The sequence below is a fragment of the Mustela lutreola genome, chromosome 10 (assembly GCF_030435805.1).
Source record: "Mustela lutreola isolate mMusLut2 chromosome 10, mMusLut2.pri, whole genome shotgun sequence".
NCBI lineage: Eukaryota > Metazoa > Chordata > Mammalia > Carnivora > Mustelidae > Mustela > Mustela lutreola.
In genome coordinates this window covers 63,050,507-63,072,782 of record NC_081299.1, presented here as the reverse complement: position 1 = coordinate 63,072,782, position 22,276 = coordinate 63,050,507, and the positions used below count along the sequence as shown (strand labels likewise).

The window sequence follows — 22,276 nt, the reverse complement described above, 5'->3', positions numbered from 1 at the left end:
AAATAAACACATTCAAAAGTGTAACTATGGTGATTCAGTCAATATGACCACACTGATAAAGCTTAGAAGTTGAACAGTATAGAAACACAGATGAGAAACTCATATTTTACAATTTACTTTTCACAATACAGGTACATTTCTTGGAACTATCCCAGACACAGAAATTCTTTTTTTTTTTTATATATATTTTATTTATTTATCCGAGAGAGAACACGAGTGAGGGAAAAGAGCAGAAGGAGAAAGAGAAGCAGACTCTCCACGGAGCAAGGAGCCCATGTGGGTCTCGATCCCAGGGTCATGAGCAGAAGGAGAAAGAGAAGCAGACTCCCCATGGAGCAAGGAGCCCATGTGGGTCTCAATCCCAGGGTCCCGCGATCATGACCTGAGGCCAAAGGCAGACGCTTAAACTGAGCCACCCAGTACCCCAGACACAGAAATTCTTAGTCAATCTGCCAAACATTTGTTTTTAAAAAAGCTTTTCCTATGTTTTTTTAAATTGCATAAAAATGTGAAATACCCAGAGATAAAGTGAGACGCAGTACTAGTATCATGGAGTTTGATAGCTATATTAAAAAATTAATTATTAGGTAAGAAAAGGAAACCAATGTACTGAGAAACCATAAAGAAGAATTAGGAAAAGGAAAAAAAACAATAAAATGCTAAAAATAACATAGCATATACATATTTAATAATAGAAGTTGAGTCAAATAACTTTTTAGAATATAGAGATTAGAAGCAGATGACTTCTACCTGGTAAGTGACAGAAATTTTCATGACAACAGGCCAGTGGCCCAAATTAATGATAAGTGATAGGAAGTGAAGGGAAGAAGATGCCAAATTATGACTGGCCTATAAGACCAGTTTCCCTGAACTCTGGAAAATAAAATTCAAATACAACCCTTTCGCAAAATACATTCAAAAAATAAAATCAGATGTAAAACAATTTTAATTCAGAGTAGCCTACTTTAGTGCAATTGTGAATAATTGTTATTCCATGAAAAAGTAAACTAATTAGGAAAGCAGGGACTTGAAAATCTACATAGTGCTCACTAGGTCAACCATTTTTTAAGAGTATAAATACTTACCTTTGCATATGTTGTGTTGTCTGCAAACTGAGATAATATAATTTGTGGGCTTTTTAAATCAATACTTGCCATTCCTATTTCACCTCTGGCAAGTCCTCTACCTTCTACAACAGCTGCAACAACTGATGGGGAGTTTGTTGAAACTGCAGATGATGATGGAGCTGTTAATTTTTTTTTTAAAGAAAATGTATAAATATTAATAACAGTGTGTTCTCATTCTTACTTTTTTTTATTACGTTCACTTAGCCAACATATAGTACATCATTTGTTTCTAACATAGTTTTCAACAATTCTTTAGTCACATATAACACCCAGTGCTCATAAGAAGGTGCCCTCTTTTATACCCTATCCCCCCAACCCCCCTCCCTTCTGTAACCCTCAGTTTGTTTCCCAGAGTCCAGGGTCTCTCATGGTTTGTCTCCCTCTCTGATTTCTTCCCATTCAGTTTCCTTCCCTTCCTGTGGTCCTCCGCAATTGATCTCATTCTTTTTAATAAGATCTCAAGCATCAAGTTCAGGACATGGCTCTTAATATCCAAGGAAATAACCCTTTTTTCCTCATCAGGAAACAACTTCTCATATCCAGACCAAATAACAATGTTAATTCTCAAAGTATTCTGCCAAAACTTAACTTCAAAATTATACAATTATACATTGTCCTATTTTGCATTTCATTGGAATAAAGTTAAGAAGGAAAACTGAATTTGGAATGAGAAAACCTAGATTATTTATCCTACTCTAGGATCTAAAAGCTGTATGAATTTGAGCAAATTACTTCATAATAAATAATCAAAAATCACAAAATGTAATAACTGCCCTAACTCAAGAACTAGTAATGAAAGGATCAAATGGGATTATGGATATGAATGCATTTTATAAAGAATAAAATATTATAGGGATACTTGGGTGGCTCAGTGGGTTAAGCGTCTGTCTTTAGCTCAGGTGATGTTTCCAGGATTCTGGGATAGAATTCTGGCTCCCTGCTCTGCAGGGAACCTGTTTCTCCCTTTGCCTCTGTCTCTCATATTAAATAAATAAAATCTTGAAAAAAAAATAAAATATTATGTAACTATAAATTCCAATTATATGTAACTATGTGTGTAATGCTGGATACTTTATTTTATATTATATATAATTATGTGTATTATATATTTATTATAATACTTTATCAAAGTGCTAAGAATGTTCTAATTCTTTATTTGAATTAACTCATTTAATTTTCACAATTCTATCAAATAGATATCATTATTTACTCCATCTACCACAAGGACACTAAAGCACAGATGGAGCTAGTAAAGTCAGAATTTGTACACAGGCAGCCTGACACCAGATCTGGTGCTCCTAACCTTTACATACTATTACTGATTTTGAGATCTATGCCTTACAAACAATGAATATTCAGGTAAATTGTTAAACCTTTATAAAGCTACCATTTATTCATCTTGAAAGTAGAAATACCAAACCTATTTCACAATTATTGTAAGAACTAAATGCAGTAATATAAAAGGGGTTTTGGTAAAGTATATGAAATTATTTAAATATGAGGCATTATTCTTAGATGAAAAAAAGTCAGACAAAAATACCTAAAATTTTATTGTCAAAAAGCAAATTTATTTTTGATTCCCTTGTCAATCTTTCAATAGAACCCATTTCTTCTCTCTTCTACCCCCCTGACCTAGATTCGTTTTTTTCTACTCTTCTATTATAATGCCTACAAAATTAAACAATCATGTAATCTTAGTGAATACTCAATTTAAGAGTTCATTTAAAAATATATTATGTCTAGATTTCCAAACTCTCTTTGCTAGGAAAGCCATCTGATTTATACATTATGATTGAGTTTATATTAGATGTATGAGTTTATATTAGATCTAAGGCAGTTTAAATTCTGCAGTAAAATACGACCTTCCTATTTTTAATTGGAAAATAAATACCAAGTTCCAATAGAAATTTGGTAGACTCAGAAGATATCTCCCTTAAACTTCTAAAAGAATGCTTATACTGTTATCTCTGATGTAATAATATAATGAGCACTCTAGTGCCTAATGCTTTTTGTGGGTCTATTGTTTCGTTACTGTAGATTTTTAGAAGTCAATTATTAGAACAAAGGAAAACCATTTGTTAAGGATCGCATTTGTATTACCAAATTTCTTTCAGAATTATACAAAATTTTTAAAAAATTTTATTTAAATAATCTCTATATCCAACATGGGGCTCAAACCCACAACACTGAATATTAAGAGACATGCTCTAGCAACTAAGCCAGACAAGTGCCCCTTTATCAATTTTTTTTTCCCCAACTTTTGATTCCATCAGTAGTATATGAGAAAAATCAATTTTACTGTGTCTTTACCATTACTAACTTCTGAAATGTATTATATTATTATTACTAATTCATTTTTCCTTGTATTTATTATTATTATTATGTTCAATGATTCATTAGTTGCATATAAAACCCAGTGCTCATCACAAGTGCCCTCCTTAATACCCATCACCCAGTTACCCCATCCCCCAACTCCTCTCCCTTCTGTAACCTTGTTTGGTTCCCAGAATCCAGAGTCCCTCATGGTTTGTCTCCCTCTCTGATTTATTCCCAGTTTTCCCTCCCCTCCCCTATAGTCCCAATTTAATTTACTGACACTTAAATTTGTATTTTTGAAAATTGCTGTCAAAATTGAACAGATTTAACATATCCACTCATTTTCTATATTTTCTTTTGAGATGTTCATGTCTTTTTCTACAGTTTTTATTAAATCTACATGTTTTCCATCTGTTTATGAAAATTTTGTAAATCAATGAAAATGATTTATAGTTGCTACCAATCAATCTTGATCTGATAACTTGAAGATTTCTGCTTTTGTATAGATAATCTTTTTACTTTATAATTTCTTCCTTTGCTTTTTTGTTATAAAACTCTTTCACTGAGATATTTGATATGCATTAGTATTTTATTCTAATTTTTTTAGCGGTTTCATTCACTTTGATCTTTTGTTGAGCAGAACTTTGACCAGAACCTTTGGTTATCTACCATGTCTGGGATAAGGTAGTACTATACCAGAAGTACAGATTTAGACTCATTCATAAGCAGTTGGTAATGGTCTACCTGAATAGTCAGGGACTAGGAAGAAACGGGATTAGAAGGTAATAAGAAAAGCTGAGGGGAAAGTATGCAGATGGACCTCTTTGAATGGGCATAAACTTTGAAAAAATTTGTGTCTCATGTGAATGCCCACTAAAGGGCAACTATTATAGAGGGAACTCTTAATAATCAGGTAGACAAAATGATACACTCAATGGATGTCAACCAGCCTCTTTTCCCAGCCAACCCAGTGCTTCTTTAGTAAATCTATGAACAAAGCAGCCATGGTGGCAAGGATATGCATGGGCTCAACATCATGAACCTCCTCTTACCAAGGTTGACCTGGTCAACCACACTGAGAGTACCTAACCTACCAACAGCAGAGATCAACGTTAAATTCCCCATCTAGCAACAGTTCCCGGGGGGTCAGTATATAGTAAATATTAAGAAGCCTGACAATACCAACCACTGGAGAGGATGCAGACCAACAAGAACTCTCATATGTTGCTAGTAATAGTGTACACTGGTAGAAGCACTTAGAAAAACAATTTGTTATTATCTTGTAAAATGAGCAAATGGCAAACCTGCAGCCTCTGCCATTTAGTAGGTTCAAGTTCACTTTCTCCAAGGAGATCTATACCCCAGACTTGGAGATGAATCCTGAAAAGAGCCTGCTTCCAAATATGACCTCTTGGGCCTCCCCTCAGTTCTAGAGTACTTTACAGAGTTTTCTTCTATCCTACAGTGAGTCTTCTATCATAGTTTAATAATTCTTTATATTAAATCACCCTTGTTTAAATCATTATATGGTTCTATCTTCAAATTAGATCCAGACTGCTAGTCTCTGCCTTCATGGATTTTACAGCGCAGTGGAGAAAAAAGACAATTAAAATAACAATATCATTAGTAAAATGTGAAGTAAAATGGGAGTAGTTAGCAGAGAGATTCAACCTAGACTTATAGGATTACAGAAAGCTTTCTGAAAGGTAAAACATTTAAGCTTAGACTTGAGGAATAAATAAGAATTGACTGTATGAAAAGGGGAAGAGAGTGTTCCTAAGCATAGGAAATACCAGGTACAAAGGCTGGAAGTCTGGAAGTCAAAAATTTCAGAAATATGTATCATATAAACACTAACCTAAAGAAAAGGAATTTCTATGTTAATAGCCAACAAAATAAACTTTAAAGCAAAAATTATATTTAGAGATGAAGAGAGTCATTTCATACTACAACATACCGATGCTAAATTATTGGGCTCCTACTAAAATAGCTTCAAAATATGCAAAAAAAAAAAAAAAAAAAGAATAAAAGAACTACTAGAGAAACAGACAAGTCTACAATCATACTGGGAGTTTTTAATATAAGTACATAAAAGTCTTTAGTGATACAGATGTAAACAACATAATTAAAGAAACAGCCTAATAGGGTACCTGGTTGGCTCAGTGGGTAGAGCATGTGACTCTTAATCTCAGGGTCATGAGTTTAAGCCCCACAATGGGTGTAATTTATGAAAAAAAGAAAGAGAGAAAGAAATAGGAAGGAAGGAGGAAAGGGAGAAAGAAAGAAACCTAATAGACATAAAAAAAAAAAAACTGTAAAAGATTTTTAAAAAGTGGAGACAGAACATTGACTAAAAATGTATAAAATTAAGAACTTCTGTTCATCCAAGAACATCATAAGAAAAGGAGGAAGACAAGTCACAGACCTAGAGAAGATATACACAATATATGTACTTATCAAAAGAATATATACTCTGAGGGACGCCTGGGTGGCTCAGTTGGTTAAGCAGCTGCCTTCGGCTCAGGTCATGATCCCAGGGTCCTGGGATCGAGTCCCACATCAGGCTCCTTGCTCGGCAGGGAGCCTGCTTCTCCCTCTGCCTCTGCCTGCCTCTCTGTCTGCCTGTGCTCGCTCGCTCTCTCTGTCTCTGACAAATAAATAAAATCTTTAAAAAAAAAAAAAAAAAAAAAGAATATATACTCTGAATATATATTCAGAATGTATAAAGAATTTCTATAAACCCAGAAAAATAAACCTAAAGAAAAATAGATAATACACATGAACAGTCATTTCACACACACAAAAATGAAAGCTATATGGTCAAAAAGTACACAAAAGGTAATAAACCTCATTAATAACCAGGAAAATACAAATTCAGACTACAGTTAGTATCTTACAACTGCTAGACTGGTAAATATTAAGAAGTCTGACAATACCAACTGTTGGAGAGGATGCAGACCAACAAGAACTCTCATATGTTGCTAGTAATAGTGTACACTGGTAGAAGCACTTAGAAAAACATTTTGTTATTATCTTGTAAATGTATACATTCATATATCCTGTATCCAAGAAATTCCACTGCATGTACCTTAGAGAATACTTACACACAAAGAACTATTTCATCCATTTTCCCTTCAAGAGAAACTAGATTTAGATAAAAACTAAAATTTAAGTATTAAAAAAAATCCTGTACAATAGTAGTATCAGGATCAACTTCTAGATTTCAGTAAATATCATGTATAAAAGGGAGAGTTTTCTCTCTCTTTTTTTTTTGTCAGAATAGTTAAAATAATGCAGACCTGCACTTGTTAACAAATGATATCAGAAACATGTAGTATTAACTTAATTATCCTTCAATTATGGATATGGGTAGCATTATCCTTCAATTATGGACTAGATATTTTTCTTTCAGCCATCTGTATTAGTTACAAATAACTTCAAATGAACTTAACCACCCTAATTTACAATTTACAAGTCTTAAAAGTTTTAAAGTCATCTCGATCAACATTCCACTCATTTTCATTTTACCTGAATATCCCATTTGTGGTGTCCAATTTTTGTAACCTGATCTCTGGGGATTTCCAGCAGACAATGGAGTTTTCAGTATTTGAGGATAATTACTATCTCGTGTAGAAGATGAGCTTGTACCAAAATTAAAATTTGATGCAAATGTGTTTTCTGCATTAGATCTTTTATTCCTGAAGTGTGAACCTAAATTCAAAAATTTAATATCAGTTCTTAAATTTTCAGAATTATGCAATATTTTAATCAATATAATTTATATCATGTTTACTGTCTACAAAACTTTATCTGATGACTTCTAAAAATACAGCAAATTATGACAAATTTAATGGTACTATTGATAAATAATCTTGTACTAAAATATAAGGAAAAGGACTTACTAATATGCTTCTTCAAATGGAGACTACTCTTGATAGAATCATAAACTACCTTCTAAATCTTCAAATACATCATTTATGTTTACTGTATATAGCAATTACAAGACCTGTTTTCCTCATTTGATTTGACTTCATTGAAACTCCTTCCTTCCATACAAATAGTATAAAAAGGGTTTTAGACTCACTTGGATTCATTTCCCTGTCCAGGCACTTTCCTACTGATATATCACTTAACAGAATTGCCTTAAAATCAGAAAGAATATATATGAAGCAGCCTACCTTAATGTCCTGGCACATAAAAGTTCTTAAAATTACATATTGGGGGTCTTTTCTCCTATTCCCCTTCACTTCCATGACAACTCTGCTTCTCCTTTACCACTTGCTTTTAGGTTACTTTGCCAGATTCTTTTTCCTCTGTCTGCCTCTTAACTCTTGGCTTCCCAACGTTCCACACCTTTTTACCTTCTCTCACAAATTAGCATCACACATCTTCTCTGGGCATCTCATCTATTATATTGGTCTCTAGTAATATCTATTTCTAGTTATTTATATCCTTCAACCTTCATATAAAGCCCTAACTTCTCTTAAACTGTAAAGCACATTTTGGCAAACTTTTTAAATAAAGGGCCAGATGGTAAATATTTTAGGCTTTGTGGACCATACATTCTGCTGGTATTACTCAACTCAGACACTATATTGGAAAAGCAGCCATAGACAACAGTAAATGAATGAGCATGGCTATGTTTCAATAAAACTTTACTTCCAGACACTAAAATCTGAATTTCTCATAATTTTCACCTCACAAAATATTTTTCTTTTACTCTTCAGCCCTTTAAAAATGCGAGACCCATTCTCAGGTCTATAAATGCATTATTCAATACAGTAGCTACTGACTGCATGTGACTATTTAAATAAAAAATAACTAAAATTAAAAATTCTGCCTCACTAGCCACATTTTAAATGTTCAAAAGCCACATTTGGCTGTTGGCTACCATATTCACACAGATATAAAATATTTCTTCATCACAGAAAGTTCTATCAGTGCGGCTCTAGGTCCCTAAATTTAACTACCTTTTGGATATAAACTTTTAGAAATCTTTCCAGACTTTTAAATGTTCAAAAAATATACTCCATCTTCTCCTCAAAACTTATTTATTACCAGTTGTGGCCAACTATAACATCTTGCACCTTGTCACTCAAGTCATAAACTAAGGAATCATTCTTAATTCCACTTTCATCAGTTTTTTTTAAGATTTTATTTATTTTATTTGACAGATAGAGATCACAAGTAGGCAGAGAGGCAGGCAGAGAGAGAGGGAGGAGGAAGCAGGCTCCCTCCTGAGCAGAGGGCCCAATGTGGGGCTGGATCCCAGGACCCTGGGATCATGACCTGAGCCGAAGGCAGAGGCTTTAACCCACTGAGCCACCCAGGCGCCCCCACTTTCATCAATCTTAACACCCAATAAGTAAGTCTAGTAAAAAAAATTTTTAATACCACTAAAATTTCTCCCCATCTCTATTCTTATTGGCCCATTTTAAGCCTGTATCTTCTTCAGGCCTTGCTTCTAGTATTATGCCTCTTTAATCCATTCTTCACATATCACCAATGATCTTTCCAAAAAAGAAATTTCCTTTCTCACAATTCCTCACTGTCTCTCCATAACCACCATGGGACTAAATCAGACTCCTTTACACAGGTACCAGCAGAAACTGGATGACACATTCAAACTAGGATACTTTGAGAAATTTGATAAAGTATTTACAAAAGTGTGGACGCAGTGTAAGGATATCATCATAAAGAAGCACATAAAACTGTGTGCTCCACCACAGACTTAAAGGAACTAAGGAAGGGATTGGTTACCAGGAACTAGAGACAGAGAGGGATGTTTCTTGTCCTCAGGTTACTTATAGATTTTAAGCTCCCTCTGGAAACTTAGTCACTTGTCTTAATTGCCCTCCAATTTTCTTGACCTCTATTTTGCTGTGTCTTCTTTATCTTCTCTCCTCTGGCCTCAAATATACTGGTGACTTTCAAATCTGAATCTCTCCTAAATTTCTCTTAATCCAAGATCCATATATTCAATTGCCTCGGAGTGATTATATGGATATCCTAAAGGTTATTCACATTCATAATGTCCATACAAAACTCATTTTCCTTCTAAAAATTGATTCTCCTACAAAACCCACTTTATCAGGAAGTACTCCAGTCACCAATGTTAGAGTTTGATGCAATAATTCACACATAAAATAATGAGAGCCTATAAGGGCACAGAAACAGAAAAAAATATTTAAAAGATAAAAAATAGGACTTATTAACTGGATGATACGAGAAATTTGTTGAAGTCTTACAAGTTTATGATTCAGACAATCCAGGGATAGAGTTAAGAAACAGCTCACGGAACTGTAGAGAGATGAATTCAACTAATCATATAGTAAGTCTGAGGTGTGCATTGGTCTCTCCTCCTAGAAACTTCAGAAGACAGTTTGAAATAGGAATCTGGAGCATAGGGGAGAAGTAGTGATAATCACATCCAAGAAGTGACCTAGAAAAAAACCCCAAAACTCTAAGGACAGACCATAATTTGGGAACTGATAATGATAGGCAAAGCAGTTCTCCGAAAGAAGAAAACCAGGGATGAGTAGAATTAGGGAAACCAAATTAAGAGTTCAAGAGAAGACTGGTCAAGAACATTAAACACAGGGGAACTGAAAAGTGAGCCCTGGATTTGGCATTTATCCTATTATTATTATGGCTAAAAGGTGTGTGAAAACAGTGATAGTTTTTCCTCAAAGAGGGAGTTGTCCAAATACAAAATAAAAGGGTTGAACTTGAATTGAAAGACATACACTGTTAAATACTTGAACATATTATTCAACTGAATTAGATGAAATGCTGGACTGAATCTATTTTCATTTCATCCTAGTTCAGAAACCAAGAGGAACCACTCCTATCACCAAACTCCACAAATTCTGTCATTTGTCATATACTTTTGGGAGGGAGACAGACGGGTATTAAATAAGGTTTTACTGCAGCCTTCCTCAGAACTGAGCCATTTACCTATCCCCACCTTGTAATAAAACCAATTTGTAGATGGGATTGGGAGGGAGACAAACCTGTAAGAGACAATCTCACAAAACAGACTGAGGGTTGTTGAGGGGAGAGGGTTAGGGAGAGGGTGGCTGGGTTATGGACCTTAGGGAGAGTATGCGCTATGGCGAGTGCTGTGAAATGTGTAAACCTGACGATTCACAGACCTGTACTCCTGGGGCAAATAACACATTATTATGTTAATAAAAATAATTTTAGGGGCGCTTGGGTGGCTCAGTGGGTTAAGCCTCTGCCTTCATCCCAGGTCATGATCTCAGGGTCCTGTGATTGAGCCCTGTGTTGGGCTCTCTGCTCAGCGGGGAGCCTGCTTCCTCCTTCTCTCTGCCTGCCTCTCTGCCTACTTGTGATGTTAAATAAATGAAATCTTTAAATAATAATAATAATTTTTAAAAATGCTTTATAAATGGAAAGAAAAAAAAATTCACCAACTTGAGGAGCCCAGGCTTTCACTCACTCAGACCCATCAAACTCCCAGAGCACCCCATTCCTATTCTCTCAACCACATCACCACTGAAACTTTTCTGAAGTAATACCCGCCACCGCGCTGGGCAACCTCCCGAGGCTGCAGCGCTCCAGCTACCCGTGAATCCATCCAAATACTCCTTGCCTAGTGCTGGCCCGGCGCCAGGCGGGTGGCGAGGGAGGCTTGTGCTGCTGCTCCGGTCGCCGGCGGCTGCTGACGTGCCAGAAGTGGTGGACGCAGAGGCCTGCGCTGAAGGCCCGCTCTGAGGAGTCTCCTGGAGTCCGAAATTATAAGGACCCTGAGACCGAGGTTCTCCCAAAGCGAGGGAAGCTGCAGGGACCGACGGGGAGACTGTTGAGACCTCAGACCTCCGCATTCTCACAAATCTTCCCAAGCAGAAGTCTGAGATGGCTGAGCGTCCCTTCACTGACCCGAAGTTAGAGAAGCGTCGCAGGAAAACGCCTGAGCACGGCACGCAGACGCACAGAGCCGTGCGCAGGCGCAGCGAACCCCAGCTTCCCACCCCCACCCCATGCCTGGGGGCCCTACTCCTTCCGGTGCCCAGTCCTTTCACCCACCATAGGATTTAGCTTTGAGCTTAGTCTGAAGTACCGCTCTCTTCAATCTGCTGGGATCAGCTGAACACAACTTTTCAAAGCCTATCAATGACCATCAAATTTGGTAGCCCATTAGTCTCACGGCACTGTATTTTACTAAAGGTTTTGCTTTTGAACATCTCCCACACCCCCAAATATACTTAGTTTTTTAAGTTTACAGACTGTCCATCACTAGACACCAAACGCCTATGATGGTGTAGACAAATGTCAGTGTTCAGCCCACCTAACATTGCTCTTGTGGAGAAACGCAAAAAGGAGCCATTAACCTCCTGCAGTTTAAATATCCACAAGGATGTTGTCATTATCACAAGAGAATATTCACCCATTAAGCATATTATTGTATCGGCAATAACCTAAGAAGCAGGTCAATGGATGAGATCTCTCTTGGACAGCTCCCAGTTTCTCAAACTGTGGGTACAAATTAGTAAGAATAGACTATATAAACCCAAACTCTAGCTTTGCAACAAATTACCTCCATGAAATTAAGTTTTGTGCCTGTTTTCTTGAATATAGAAATAGTACCAACTTCCCAAAGAAACTAGGATTGAGAAATTACTCTGGATACTGCAATTGGAATATATTCAAACATTACTGACCATAACCTAACAGACTTGTGGAATCACTATGTTGTACACCTGAAACTAATGGAACACTGCCAACTATACTTCGATAGTAAGAAAAACTGAATTCATGTAGTTGCTGAATTACCTAAGTCAGGTGTCTAACAGCACAGTTCACCCACATGCAATGACTGGAATCCTCAAAATTCCTTCAAATACTTCCAGTGATACCATTTAAGATTATGTTCCATCCAATTCCAAACTTTCAGAAAAATAGTGGCAACTCAGCCTAAACTCTTCAGTAAACTGTCAAAATAATGGTAGACATTTCAAGAATCTCATGTAAGCATTTTCTCATCAAGATGTTACAATTGACATTGGTGAATGATGTCTAAGTGAACCACCACTACTCATTTTTTAGTTAACTCCACCCCCACTGTGGGGCTTGAACTAACCACCCCAAGATCAAGAGTGGCATGCTCTACCAACTGAGCAAGCCAAGAGCCCACTGATCATTTTTGAAACAACTACTAGAATTTGCCAACATGCTTGAGAAAATTTCAACTTCCATTTCAAGAAAAATGTTCATTGAAATACTTTATTTTCATCAAGAATGTAAGTCTTAGAATACTTGTGCTCATTCCAGCCTTTTGGAAGTTTCAAAAAATATTGTGGAAACTACGAACTTCTATTTCCTTAAGGGCCAACAATTCCTTGGATAGGTTGCTGGAATTCTGACATAGAAATGTTTAAAAAATAAGATGCAGTCCAGAATGCTGTCCTATTCTAAAATGGTGCAATGTGCCATTTACCTAAATTACTGTGATCAATTCAAAGTAACCATAAACTTATGAAATAGTCCCAAATTTCAATAGCCATTTATTCTGGTGCATCTTTTAATTCATATATGGATGGGTTTATCAATTTTTAATCAATTAACATTCTCACTGATATAGATCAATTTACATTAGCTATTATCATATAACATGAAAGAAGCACATGGGAAAAACAAGCAGAACAAAAGACTTCTTGATAGTTCTTTAAAATTGAGTTTGCTGTTAAGGAAACATACAAATAAATACAATGAAGCAGAAACAAAATACTGTACTCAGAAAAATAGCATTGCGGAAGGAAATCTAAAGCTGAAGATAAAGATCTTTATTTTACATTATGCATAATTACATAATTTATTAAAATTAATACAATTCATATACAAAATAGTAACACAGTAGTCATTTTTAAGTTTGTTAAGCACTTTACAGGAATGTTAAGATGGCAAAACTACATATACTAAGCAGTGTCTCACAACTCCATCAATGTCTAGCTCACTAATTCAGGCTGAACATTCACTCTCCGAAGTACTTCTTCAGGCATGCAAAAAACAGGACTAACAGGTTTTATCTGTTCTTCTCCCAAAAGTGACAATCCAGCAATTCCAAATAAAGTATGAAAAGGATCTACCTATTTAAAAAATAAGAATTTATAGAGTATTACAAAAATGAAAACTTCTAAAACCCTACTTCTGAACAAGTTATATTGGATTCCATTATATTTTCTTTACTTGAATAAATGCTTAGTTTTCTAAAAATGATGACCAAACTTTTTTTTAACATAGGACCTTTCACCATACACAATTTTTTTGACAATTAAGTGATGAGAAATTTCTGCAAACTTGTCTTCCCTTCAGATATTCTCAAGTTACCTAGAAAGTATCCTGCTTAAAAAGTAAAACGCTAAATATCATCCATTTTTAAGCCTGGAAGTGACATAAAGGTAACTCAAAGCAATGTAACTATTACATGAACATGTCAGAAATATACTTGCCATATCTCCTGGTCGGTCTGCAAATCCTCCTGTTTCTTCATCTTGACATGCTAAAATGAAACTTCTAAGTTTTTCTCTATCAATCCAATGAAGCCTTCCAATTATCTTTAGGGAGGCCAACACCCACCATGAATAGCATACATCTGGTAACTAGGAGGGAAAAAAACCACAAGCAATTGCCACAATTTTATTCTCTAGTCCAAACATGGGGTGCTGGAGGAGACTAAGGGATATACTGACATACAGTTAAAGATGCTAAAATTCATAAATACAATTACTTGGATTTAAAGATAATCACTGGGATAAGACCAAACATTTCAAGCCACAGACACCCACACTAAATGTTTCAGAGTTTAGGCACTCAGTAACAACTATCCCTGTACCTTTATTTTTTCTGCAATAAACATCCCTTATCCAAGAAGCTGGTGGTTAACACTCATGAAATCCATGGTGATGTATGTTCTACTTCCCTAGTCAGAGCATTTTCAACAAGTACTGTCCAGGTAGGTATGTAATTTGCTTAAAAATAACCTAAAGCCTGGCTCCTCAAACACAGGTCATTTGGGTTTAAAGAATGCAGAATATCTCACCTTCAACTGAAGAATCATTTCGACAAAATCGCTGGGTGATTCGTAAGCACATAAAAAACAGTCCTACACTGTAAGTGCAAATTCCTGGCAATCCCAACCCTGACCCATTTTCTAACTGTTGAAAGTTGCAGGTTTTTCACTGGACTGTAAGTAGCTAGAAACCACCTGTGGGGATTTCCCTACCCAACTTATTCAGAAATATTGAACAAGCAAATCTAAAATAAAAATACAATGACCCAGACAAAATCACCACCATGCCCTATCTTATTTTCTGTCAAGGATCCAGCAATCTATAGCCCTTGAAGTCTAACTTGGACTACAACCGAAGTTTTTTATGTATGTGTAAATCATTTTTTAAAATACAGTCTAAAAAACAAAAACAAAAACAAAAAAAAACCCAGAAAAACAAAAAACGCAGTCTTGTGATAGGAAAATCACATCAAATTCAAATGAAACCACTGTTATTTTACTTAAACAGCTATCCCCACTGGTTTCTTATGGCACCATCTACTCTTTAGGGTAGTTATGTACTTGCCAACAAGACTATATATCTTACAGAAGTGGAAACATTTACTACCTGGCCCTTACAGACCCAATTTAGAACATAGTATGTGAGAGCGAAAGACAACTATGGATGTGCAAAGGAAAATCTGATTCCCCTTTCTCCAAATCAAAATGCCAAAAATTGGGTTTTTCTTAAAAATTTTAATAAGGATTTTAAACAAAATTTTGCAATGTAATTTTTAAAAGTCATTGATTTGGTAAATTAATTGTCCTTTCACACCCATAAAGTAGACGCAGAGACTTCTGTACAAAATACATGTATTCATTTAACACTACTCATTGGGTCCCAAATATGAAGAATGCTTTTTTTTTTTTCAAGATTTTATTTATTTATTTGACAGAAAGAGAGATCACAAGTAGGCAGAGAGGCAGGCAGAAGGAGAAGGGGAAGCAGGCTTCCTGCCAAGCACAGAGCCTGACGTGCGGCTTGATCCCAGGACCCTGAGATCATGACCTGAGGTGAAGGCAGAGGCTTCCCCCACTGAGCCACCCAGGCGCCCCTACAGAAAGCTTTTAATGCAGGACGAATTTTCCCTGGTATAGGTCTATAATTAAAAGTTTAAAGAAACAGCTTCATTTCACTGGCTGGAAAATATAAGACCCTCAAGATAGGGAAAAAACCACTTTAAGAATACATACTATGTCTGAAATATAAATGTATTTCTAAGCTAGGATATTTGCTATTTTTTTTGTTTTCCTTCAGGTAACTCCAGAATCCACTTCATGATTGGAAAGGCCAGAAGACAGCTTTGTCATAGAAAGAAGATCAGAAGGAACACATCTTTTCCTCAAGTCTTTTAAATGGATACCATAATTAATAAGTATCTCCACTCCAGCTGTTTTACTTTTGCCAAGAGCATTTTTTAGGAAGAAAAATTGCAATGGGGGGAGGGGTAAAAGCACATTATCAATTTACAAGAAGCTATAGTAGTTATAAAGCTATTAAAACACAGTATCTTATGAATCAATACCTTCTCTGGCCTTCCATTGAGTCCACCTGATGGCAACTGTCGTTCACAAAGCCACCAACCGAGTAAATCAGAATTTACTTGATGCAACTGGCTAGTAATAGCCAGAAATCCTGTGCAACAATAGATCTAAAATTACAGACATAAAGTACATGTGTATAACAATTTTCAACAGTAGTGTAGTAATAAAAACTACTTAATTAAAATGCCATTTATGTCTAAAAACTTGCTTTCTATTAACAAGTCAGAACTGCAAAGACATAAATATCATATACCTAACTGAACAAATTCAAACATACTAATTCCAGGATCCAATTCTACAATGATATATTATTGTCAACATTTCTTCATAGCTAAAATCAAAAATTTTTTAAAAAGGATTTTATTTTTAAGTACTCTCTATACCCAACATGGGACTCAAACTCACAACCCCAAGATGAAGATCTTATGCTCTACCTACAGAGCCAGTCAGGTGGCTCTAAAAGCAAATTTTATTGGACACCTACTTACAGATACAATGCACAATAGTACAACTACTACTTACAAATACAACTGCCTCTCTGGCACAAGCAAACAGGTATTCAGGATAGGCAGGGAAAAGAATGTTTCCATCTACTTAGTTAAAAACTAATGGAAAATAAAAGCAAAGAACATGCAACTCCTGATCCCAGGGTTATGAGTTTGAGCCCCACACTGGGTACAGAGATTAAATAAACAAAACTTTGTTGGGGGGGGAGGGGCAGTTAAATAGTAGAAAATAAAAATATATCTTTCATGATAATAAATCTACTTATGTTGCCTGGGCCAGGGGCTTCCACCAACAGGGAATATATACACAACTACTATAAAAATGCCTTTATCTGCATTTAAGCAATTCTTATGTAACATCCCATATTACATTTAAATTAACTTCAGTCATACATAACAAACACTGAAACTGCTATTAATATATTTTCCCAATTTTTCACTTAACCCCTCAAAACTTACATATTTTAATCTCCATTAATAAATTACCTGCCCAGCATGGGATTCAGAACCTGGCCTGCAACCAAATCCACCATCAAAGTTCATACACGATAAAACAAATTCGATTGCCTTTTCCACATTAATAGCATCTAGCTTCCCCTACAAACAGAAAAAATAAGCCTACTGAATTCCAGAATAATCATGGGAACTTAATTATTCCAATACAATATTCAAAACTTACCAATAGGGCCAAGGTTGCCACTGCACAGAAAGAGAATCTTGTATCAATTTCTCCTAAAAGAAAAAGGAAATTAAATAAAAACTAAGTATTACCAGAGGCATCTGATCTTAATATATAATGCCAATTAACTGAAAACAAACTGTACAACTACCATGTTTAAATTTCCATGAGTTCAAGCTTAACATTTACTTTTCAATTAGCAGGACGAAAGCTGAATCTGAAGTAAAATCACTTCTAAGAAATCCAAGAACTAGAAAATTTGCCAAAAATACGGCAAAACTATCTTAAGTTGCTTACAGCACCCAACAAGGGACGGTAACACAGAACCAAAAAGATAACTCAATTTCTAACAATGACAATAAACTTACCCTATTATATAAAAGTAGATTTTCACATCCCATGAAGCAGCTGGTCTCTCCGGCCTGCACTGTATTCAGCCCTAAAGCAGAGATTATCTACATTTATCAAGTATAGTACTATTCCCTCCCTCCACTCAAATATCCAGTAAGTTTGTAAAGTTTTTTGAATATCTCTCCCTCTTCATTAAATAATTAAAAAAAAAAAACTTTACAAAGCCACCAAATACTGGGGGAAAAAATTTCACCTACCTCAAATTTTAGACTGGCCCCCTCTGTTCCAGTTCTCTGGTATGCTGATAAACTAACACAGTGCATGCTGGAACTTCCAGCAGACCATTTAACTTCAGTAAGACCAGCTGCTTAGTGGGACCTGAAAAGATCAAAAACTTAAAAATCTCCTTATAATTATTAGCAAAGCCTCCAACTCATTGTACTTAAAAACTTTCAACAAATCTTATCCACTACAATAAACACCCGAACAGATTTTAATATTGGTACTTTGGGTAGCATGAATGAGACTGACATTACCCCAAATATCTCCAGCAAAAGAACCATCTTCTTTCTGTAGACTCTGAACATATTCCACAACTTTATTTACATCAATAACATTAATACTATCATACAGAGTAAGAATCTGTAACAAAAACAAAACAAATTAAGTAAATACTTCTTCAACACTGCTACTTTGTTCTAAGACGTTCTTCCTCAACCACCCTTTAAAATGTCAAGCAAGCATGTCCTTCTGTCTATGTACATTGTGACCTTTTTGCAAAGGTGCAGACTATCTTCTACTATGCCACAGGCTTTATCAACAAACCCAAACCAGTAACAAAGAATTTATTTCCTCCATATAAATTGCAACTTCGTATTCCAAACTTTGTACTAACTTACATATACAGAAGTAGACTTTTATAGTATTTTTCTAGAAAATTGTATTTATTTATTTGACAAGAGTTAGAGACAGCGAGAGGAACACAAGCAGGGGGAGTGGGAGAGGGAGAAGCAGGCTTTCCACTGAGCAGTGAGTCCAAAGCAGGGCTCAGTCCTGAGCTAAAGGAAGACACTTTAATTACTGAGCCACCCAGACACCCCCAGAAGTAGACTTTCAAGTCGTAATCGTGGATCTTCACTATTATCAAAATTAAACCACTTAACTCTAGCTGGTGATTTTCAAATTATTTACATATACTGAAAATAAACATTTTATCATTCAAGGTCTCAGTGTAATTTTTCAATTTACATCAACTTTGGATTCAGCTAATACATGCCATCACATCATTGACCTTGTAAAATACAGGCTTCATTTGAAAAGATTAGGGAAACTTTTTTTGACAGATACCAACTGTCATGTTCCTAATACCCAGTTCACTTTCTCCATTCTCAGGTAAGAGAATACACTACCAAGACTACTAAATTTTAATATTTACCTGGACAGCACTCAGAGTATACAAAAGATGAGGGTCATGTCCAATACTGGCACTTATTCCACCACACTCATGTTGACATGACTTAATGAATGTCAGAATTTCTTCTCTATTCATCCGATGTAGTTGTCCCATGAGATCCATTACAGTCAGACCCCAATAGATACCACTCATTCTCAAATACTCAGACATACAGTATTCCTAAAATACACAATTATTTTAATGTGCCAGTTTGAATTGATGCAGGGTTATTAAAGTGATAGAACATGTAAAAACTAGTCATACTTATTGTTTAATTCAATTCATCCTAACTGTTAATTTTAAATTGTGGCTATCAATACTGGGGGTTAGGAGAGGGTAGTATCTGCAATGCATATGATAAATTCACCTGCAACTAACAATACAAATAAGACTTTAATCTCTCTTAAAATCTAACGAGACGTATAAGTAAAAAAATATACCAACTTTTTTCAAGTTTGGGGACAGAGTATTTGTTTCAGAGTATCTACATCATATTTATCAAGTATCAATTCTATTAATATATGGACTATGTAAAAAGCCTATCTACTACCTATTAGAAAATGGTACAACAACTTGAAACCAAAATAGCCAAGGCATGTAAAAGTTTAAATAGCTAACAGAAGCTACTTAGAGACATAAAAACTGGTACAGAGACTAGATCAGAAATAAATTTTTGCTAGTCACCAATGCAACACATGTTAAGTTTCAGTCTGGTGAGTAGTCTTAGGGAATTTAACAGGTCACCAATTCATCAATGTTTCCCAAAATGGTAAATTAATTCAGTTGTTTGGATACTACAGGGAAAAATTTACTTTCAGTTTCATTACTTAGCCCCCTAAGAGGGTAACTATTCTTCAGGGTTTGAAACTTAAGGTAAAACTTTTTCAAGGTCTCAGCGTAATTCTAGAGCTAAAGTGATATTACACATCAGCCATATATTCAGGTAATACATGCCAACACATCACTGACCTTGGAAGTAATACCTCAAGGACAAAAATACAAATCTCTTCTCTACCTCAAACCTCTTAAGCATCTAGGCAGATGGGGAATCTATTTGATCTATCAAAGCCTCTGAGAACCGTGGTTAATTCTGATACCAAGGTACACTCACTGCACTCATGGAGAGAACTTCAGTCCTCCCCATGCAAGAGTTCCTGTTTTTAAGAAACACGGGCCACAGATACTGACCCATTTACTGTTCATGCTTAAGAATGTCATTTCTTCAAAATAAAAGGAACTTTCAACACAAAATCATACATACATAATCATCTTTCTTGGAGCCATAGGACGCGATATAATCTGCATGCTTCTCTAACAATAGCGTGTCAGGTGCATCTGACTTGATAACAACATCCTTCTGCGGTGTGCCCTTTCACAAAACAAAAAAGCAGTGACTTTGTAACTGTTCATTTTTTTATGCTTGACCCTAGTGTATATATTTAATATACATCTGAACTTTTCATCTTAATTCCACCTTGCCGCACAGAACTTTCTATATAAAAACTAGGTATCTGACCAGAAAGAAATTAGGCACTAAAGCTCTTCGGAAGATTCGGGTAATTTTTCAGGTCTCAGAGTAATTCTAGAGCTAAAGTAGTAATAATCAGCTTCGGATTCAGAATACATGCCAGCTCATCATTGACCCAAAAAATTATTACCCTCATCTGTTGTTGCATATCTTTCACTTAAAAAGTAAAATAAACACCACAAAACAGCCCATCTTCCCAATTCAGAACTTAGTTTACATGCAGCAGAAAACTGAAGCATTAAAATTAAAATGTAAAGTATTTATATATAAAATAAAGCTAGCCCATAATTCGCAGGTAAGTTAATTAAATTTTACTAATCCTAGGTTATCAACTTATAAGTTCCTTTAGTTTCATCTTCTCCAGCTTTAGTCTTAGTTTCTTCATTTGCAACAAGCCCCCAGGAAATGAGGATTCTGCTCTAGTTCCCCGCATTTCTTACTGTAATCGAGCCAGCTAAAACTCATTCTAAGTAGGTCATGACCATTACCGAAAAAAAATTAGTGAATTTCCATCAGATCCCACTTAAAATTTACTGCATCTTCAAAGAACGTATCAGTAATGACTTTATCGGTTTTGAGCCATAAAATATAGAAAAAAAGGAGAAAAAGAACCACCGACTGGCCCGGCTTTTTTGAGGAGTTAAGAAATCGGGCCGTTGAACCTTGAGGCCTGCCTCGTAGAGGAAAGCCTCGATAAAATTAGAAGCCGTACGTGCGCCCGCGAGGTCTGCAAAAAACGCTGAGTAATACTTCACTCTCTCTGAACCCTAAAGAAATCCCTTTCACGGCCGGTGTCTTAACCCAACTGTTCTCCAATACTTGCTGAACAATTAGAACCACTGAGCTGCTCAGTACTACTCCACCTAAACGCCACCCGCGCAGTCACAGTAAAGGACAGCCTCACTCACCATGTCTGAGACGGAAAAGAGAACTTTCCACCGTTCCTGGGCAGATTTAGGCGGCACGCGCCTGCGCATAAGCTCCCCCCCAGGCCCCTTCCCGGCATAGCTGACCACACTCCCGCCTGTAGGAAGGAGCAGTTGCTTGGCTGCCCTAGGACCCCGCCAAATGCTCATAGCTGTCCTCGCTGCCTGAACCCAAGTTCTCTGGCGGTCATTTTCTCGTCGGGTGGTGACCTTGATATGTTTGAAAGTTTTAAGTAATATGTATCTGAATTACTTTTAAAAAATAATTTGTTCCTGAGGCTCTTTGAACTCTGAAGATCTGGAGTGGATGGTAATTAGTGGAATTCTTGCATGTAGGAAGTATTCAGTGTTTTCTGAGTGAATGTTAAAATGTTTACATGTCGCTCCTGTTCGCCTTTTCTGTTTCGGATGTGGCTCACTCCCTTCACTTCTTCAGCAAGTGCTACTAGCTGGAAGTTTTGTAAATTGCTTTTGGAAAAAAAAAAAAAAAAAAAAAAAGACCATCCATGTTCTTTTCACAAACTTCCGACTATATTTAGATTTGCTAGGGGTGTTATTACAGATATTTTCATTTGTGCTTCCTTGGATCTTTCATACTTAAGTATTTTGAGCACCCATTAGAAAATATTGGCACCCTATACCCTTACAGTGTATTAACATTCAGTAACGATTTGGAGAAGTGTTCTGATACAATGACCTATATGGGCTATCAATAATTAAGAGTGTTGAATCTGCTATGATGATAGATTTCATTTTTTTCTCCCTGTAATCAAT

General features: G+C 35.9%; 2 protein-coding genes and 3 non-coding genes across 6 annotated transcripts in view; all 5 read right to left on the bottom strand.

Moving 5' to 3' along the window:
• Positions 1-12,804, bottom strand: part of MSH4 (mutS homolog 4) — a 100,237-nt gene extending 87,433 nt beyond the window's left edge. The window contains exons 1-3 of the mRNA XM_059136620.1: positions 11,059-12,804; positions 6,972-7,154; positions 1,086-1,246 (exon numbers count right to left, since the gene is read on the bottom strand). Of these exons, the coding sequence (XP_058992603.1) occupies positions 1,086-1,246; positions 6,972-7,154; positions 11,059-11,290 (576 nt within the window). The 5' untranslated portion in view covers positions 11,291-12,804. The remainder of the gene's footprint in view (positions 1-1,085; positions 1,247-6,971; positions 7,155-11,058) is intronic.
• Positions 12,805-13,228: 424 nt separating this feature from the next.
• RABGGTB (Rab geranylgeranyltransferase subunit beta) lies at positions 13,229-21,583 on the bottom strand. Of its 2 annotated transcripts, XM_059136621.1 has the most exons (9): positions 21,485-21,583; positions 20,310-20,417; positions 19,031-19,228; positions 18,132-18,237; positions 17,245-17,297; positions 17,052-17,162; positions 16,041-16,166; positions 13,912-14,065; positions 13,229-13,548 (listed from the first exon to the last, which is right to left on the bottom strand). In XM_059136621.1, the coding sequence occupies exons 1-9, from the start codon at positions 21,551-21,553 to the stop codon at positions 13,412-13,414; spliced, it is 1,062 nt and encodes a 353-aa protein (XP_058992604.1). In that variant the 5' UTR covers positions 21,554-21,583; the 3' UTR covers positions 13,229-13,411. The 2 variants fall into 2 exon arrangements, with proteins under 2 accessions (XP_058992604.1, XP_058992605.1); XM_059136622.1 differs by lacking the exon at positions 17,052-17,162.
• On the bottom strand, positions 18,816-18,887 carry LOC131810703 (small nucleolar RNA SNORD45). Its single transcript, XR_009345681.1, has one exon. It is a non-coding gene; the product is annotated as a small nucleolar RNA SNORD45 (small nucleolar RNA).
• Positions 19,935-20,018, bottom strand: LOC131810702 (small nucleolar RNA SNORD45). Its single transcript, XR_009345680.1, has one exon. It is a non-coding gene; the product is annotated as a small nucleolar RNA SNORD45 (small nucleolar RNA).
• LOC131810704 (small nucleolar RNA SNORD45) lies at positions 20,614-20,692 on the bottom strand. Its single transcript, XR_009345682.1, has one exon. It is a non-coding gene; the product is annotated as a small nucleolar RNA SNORD45 (small nucleolar RNA).
• Positions 21,584-22,276: the final 693 nt, after the last annotated feature.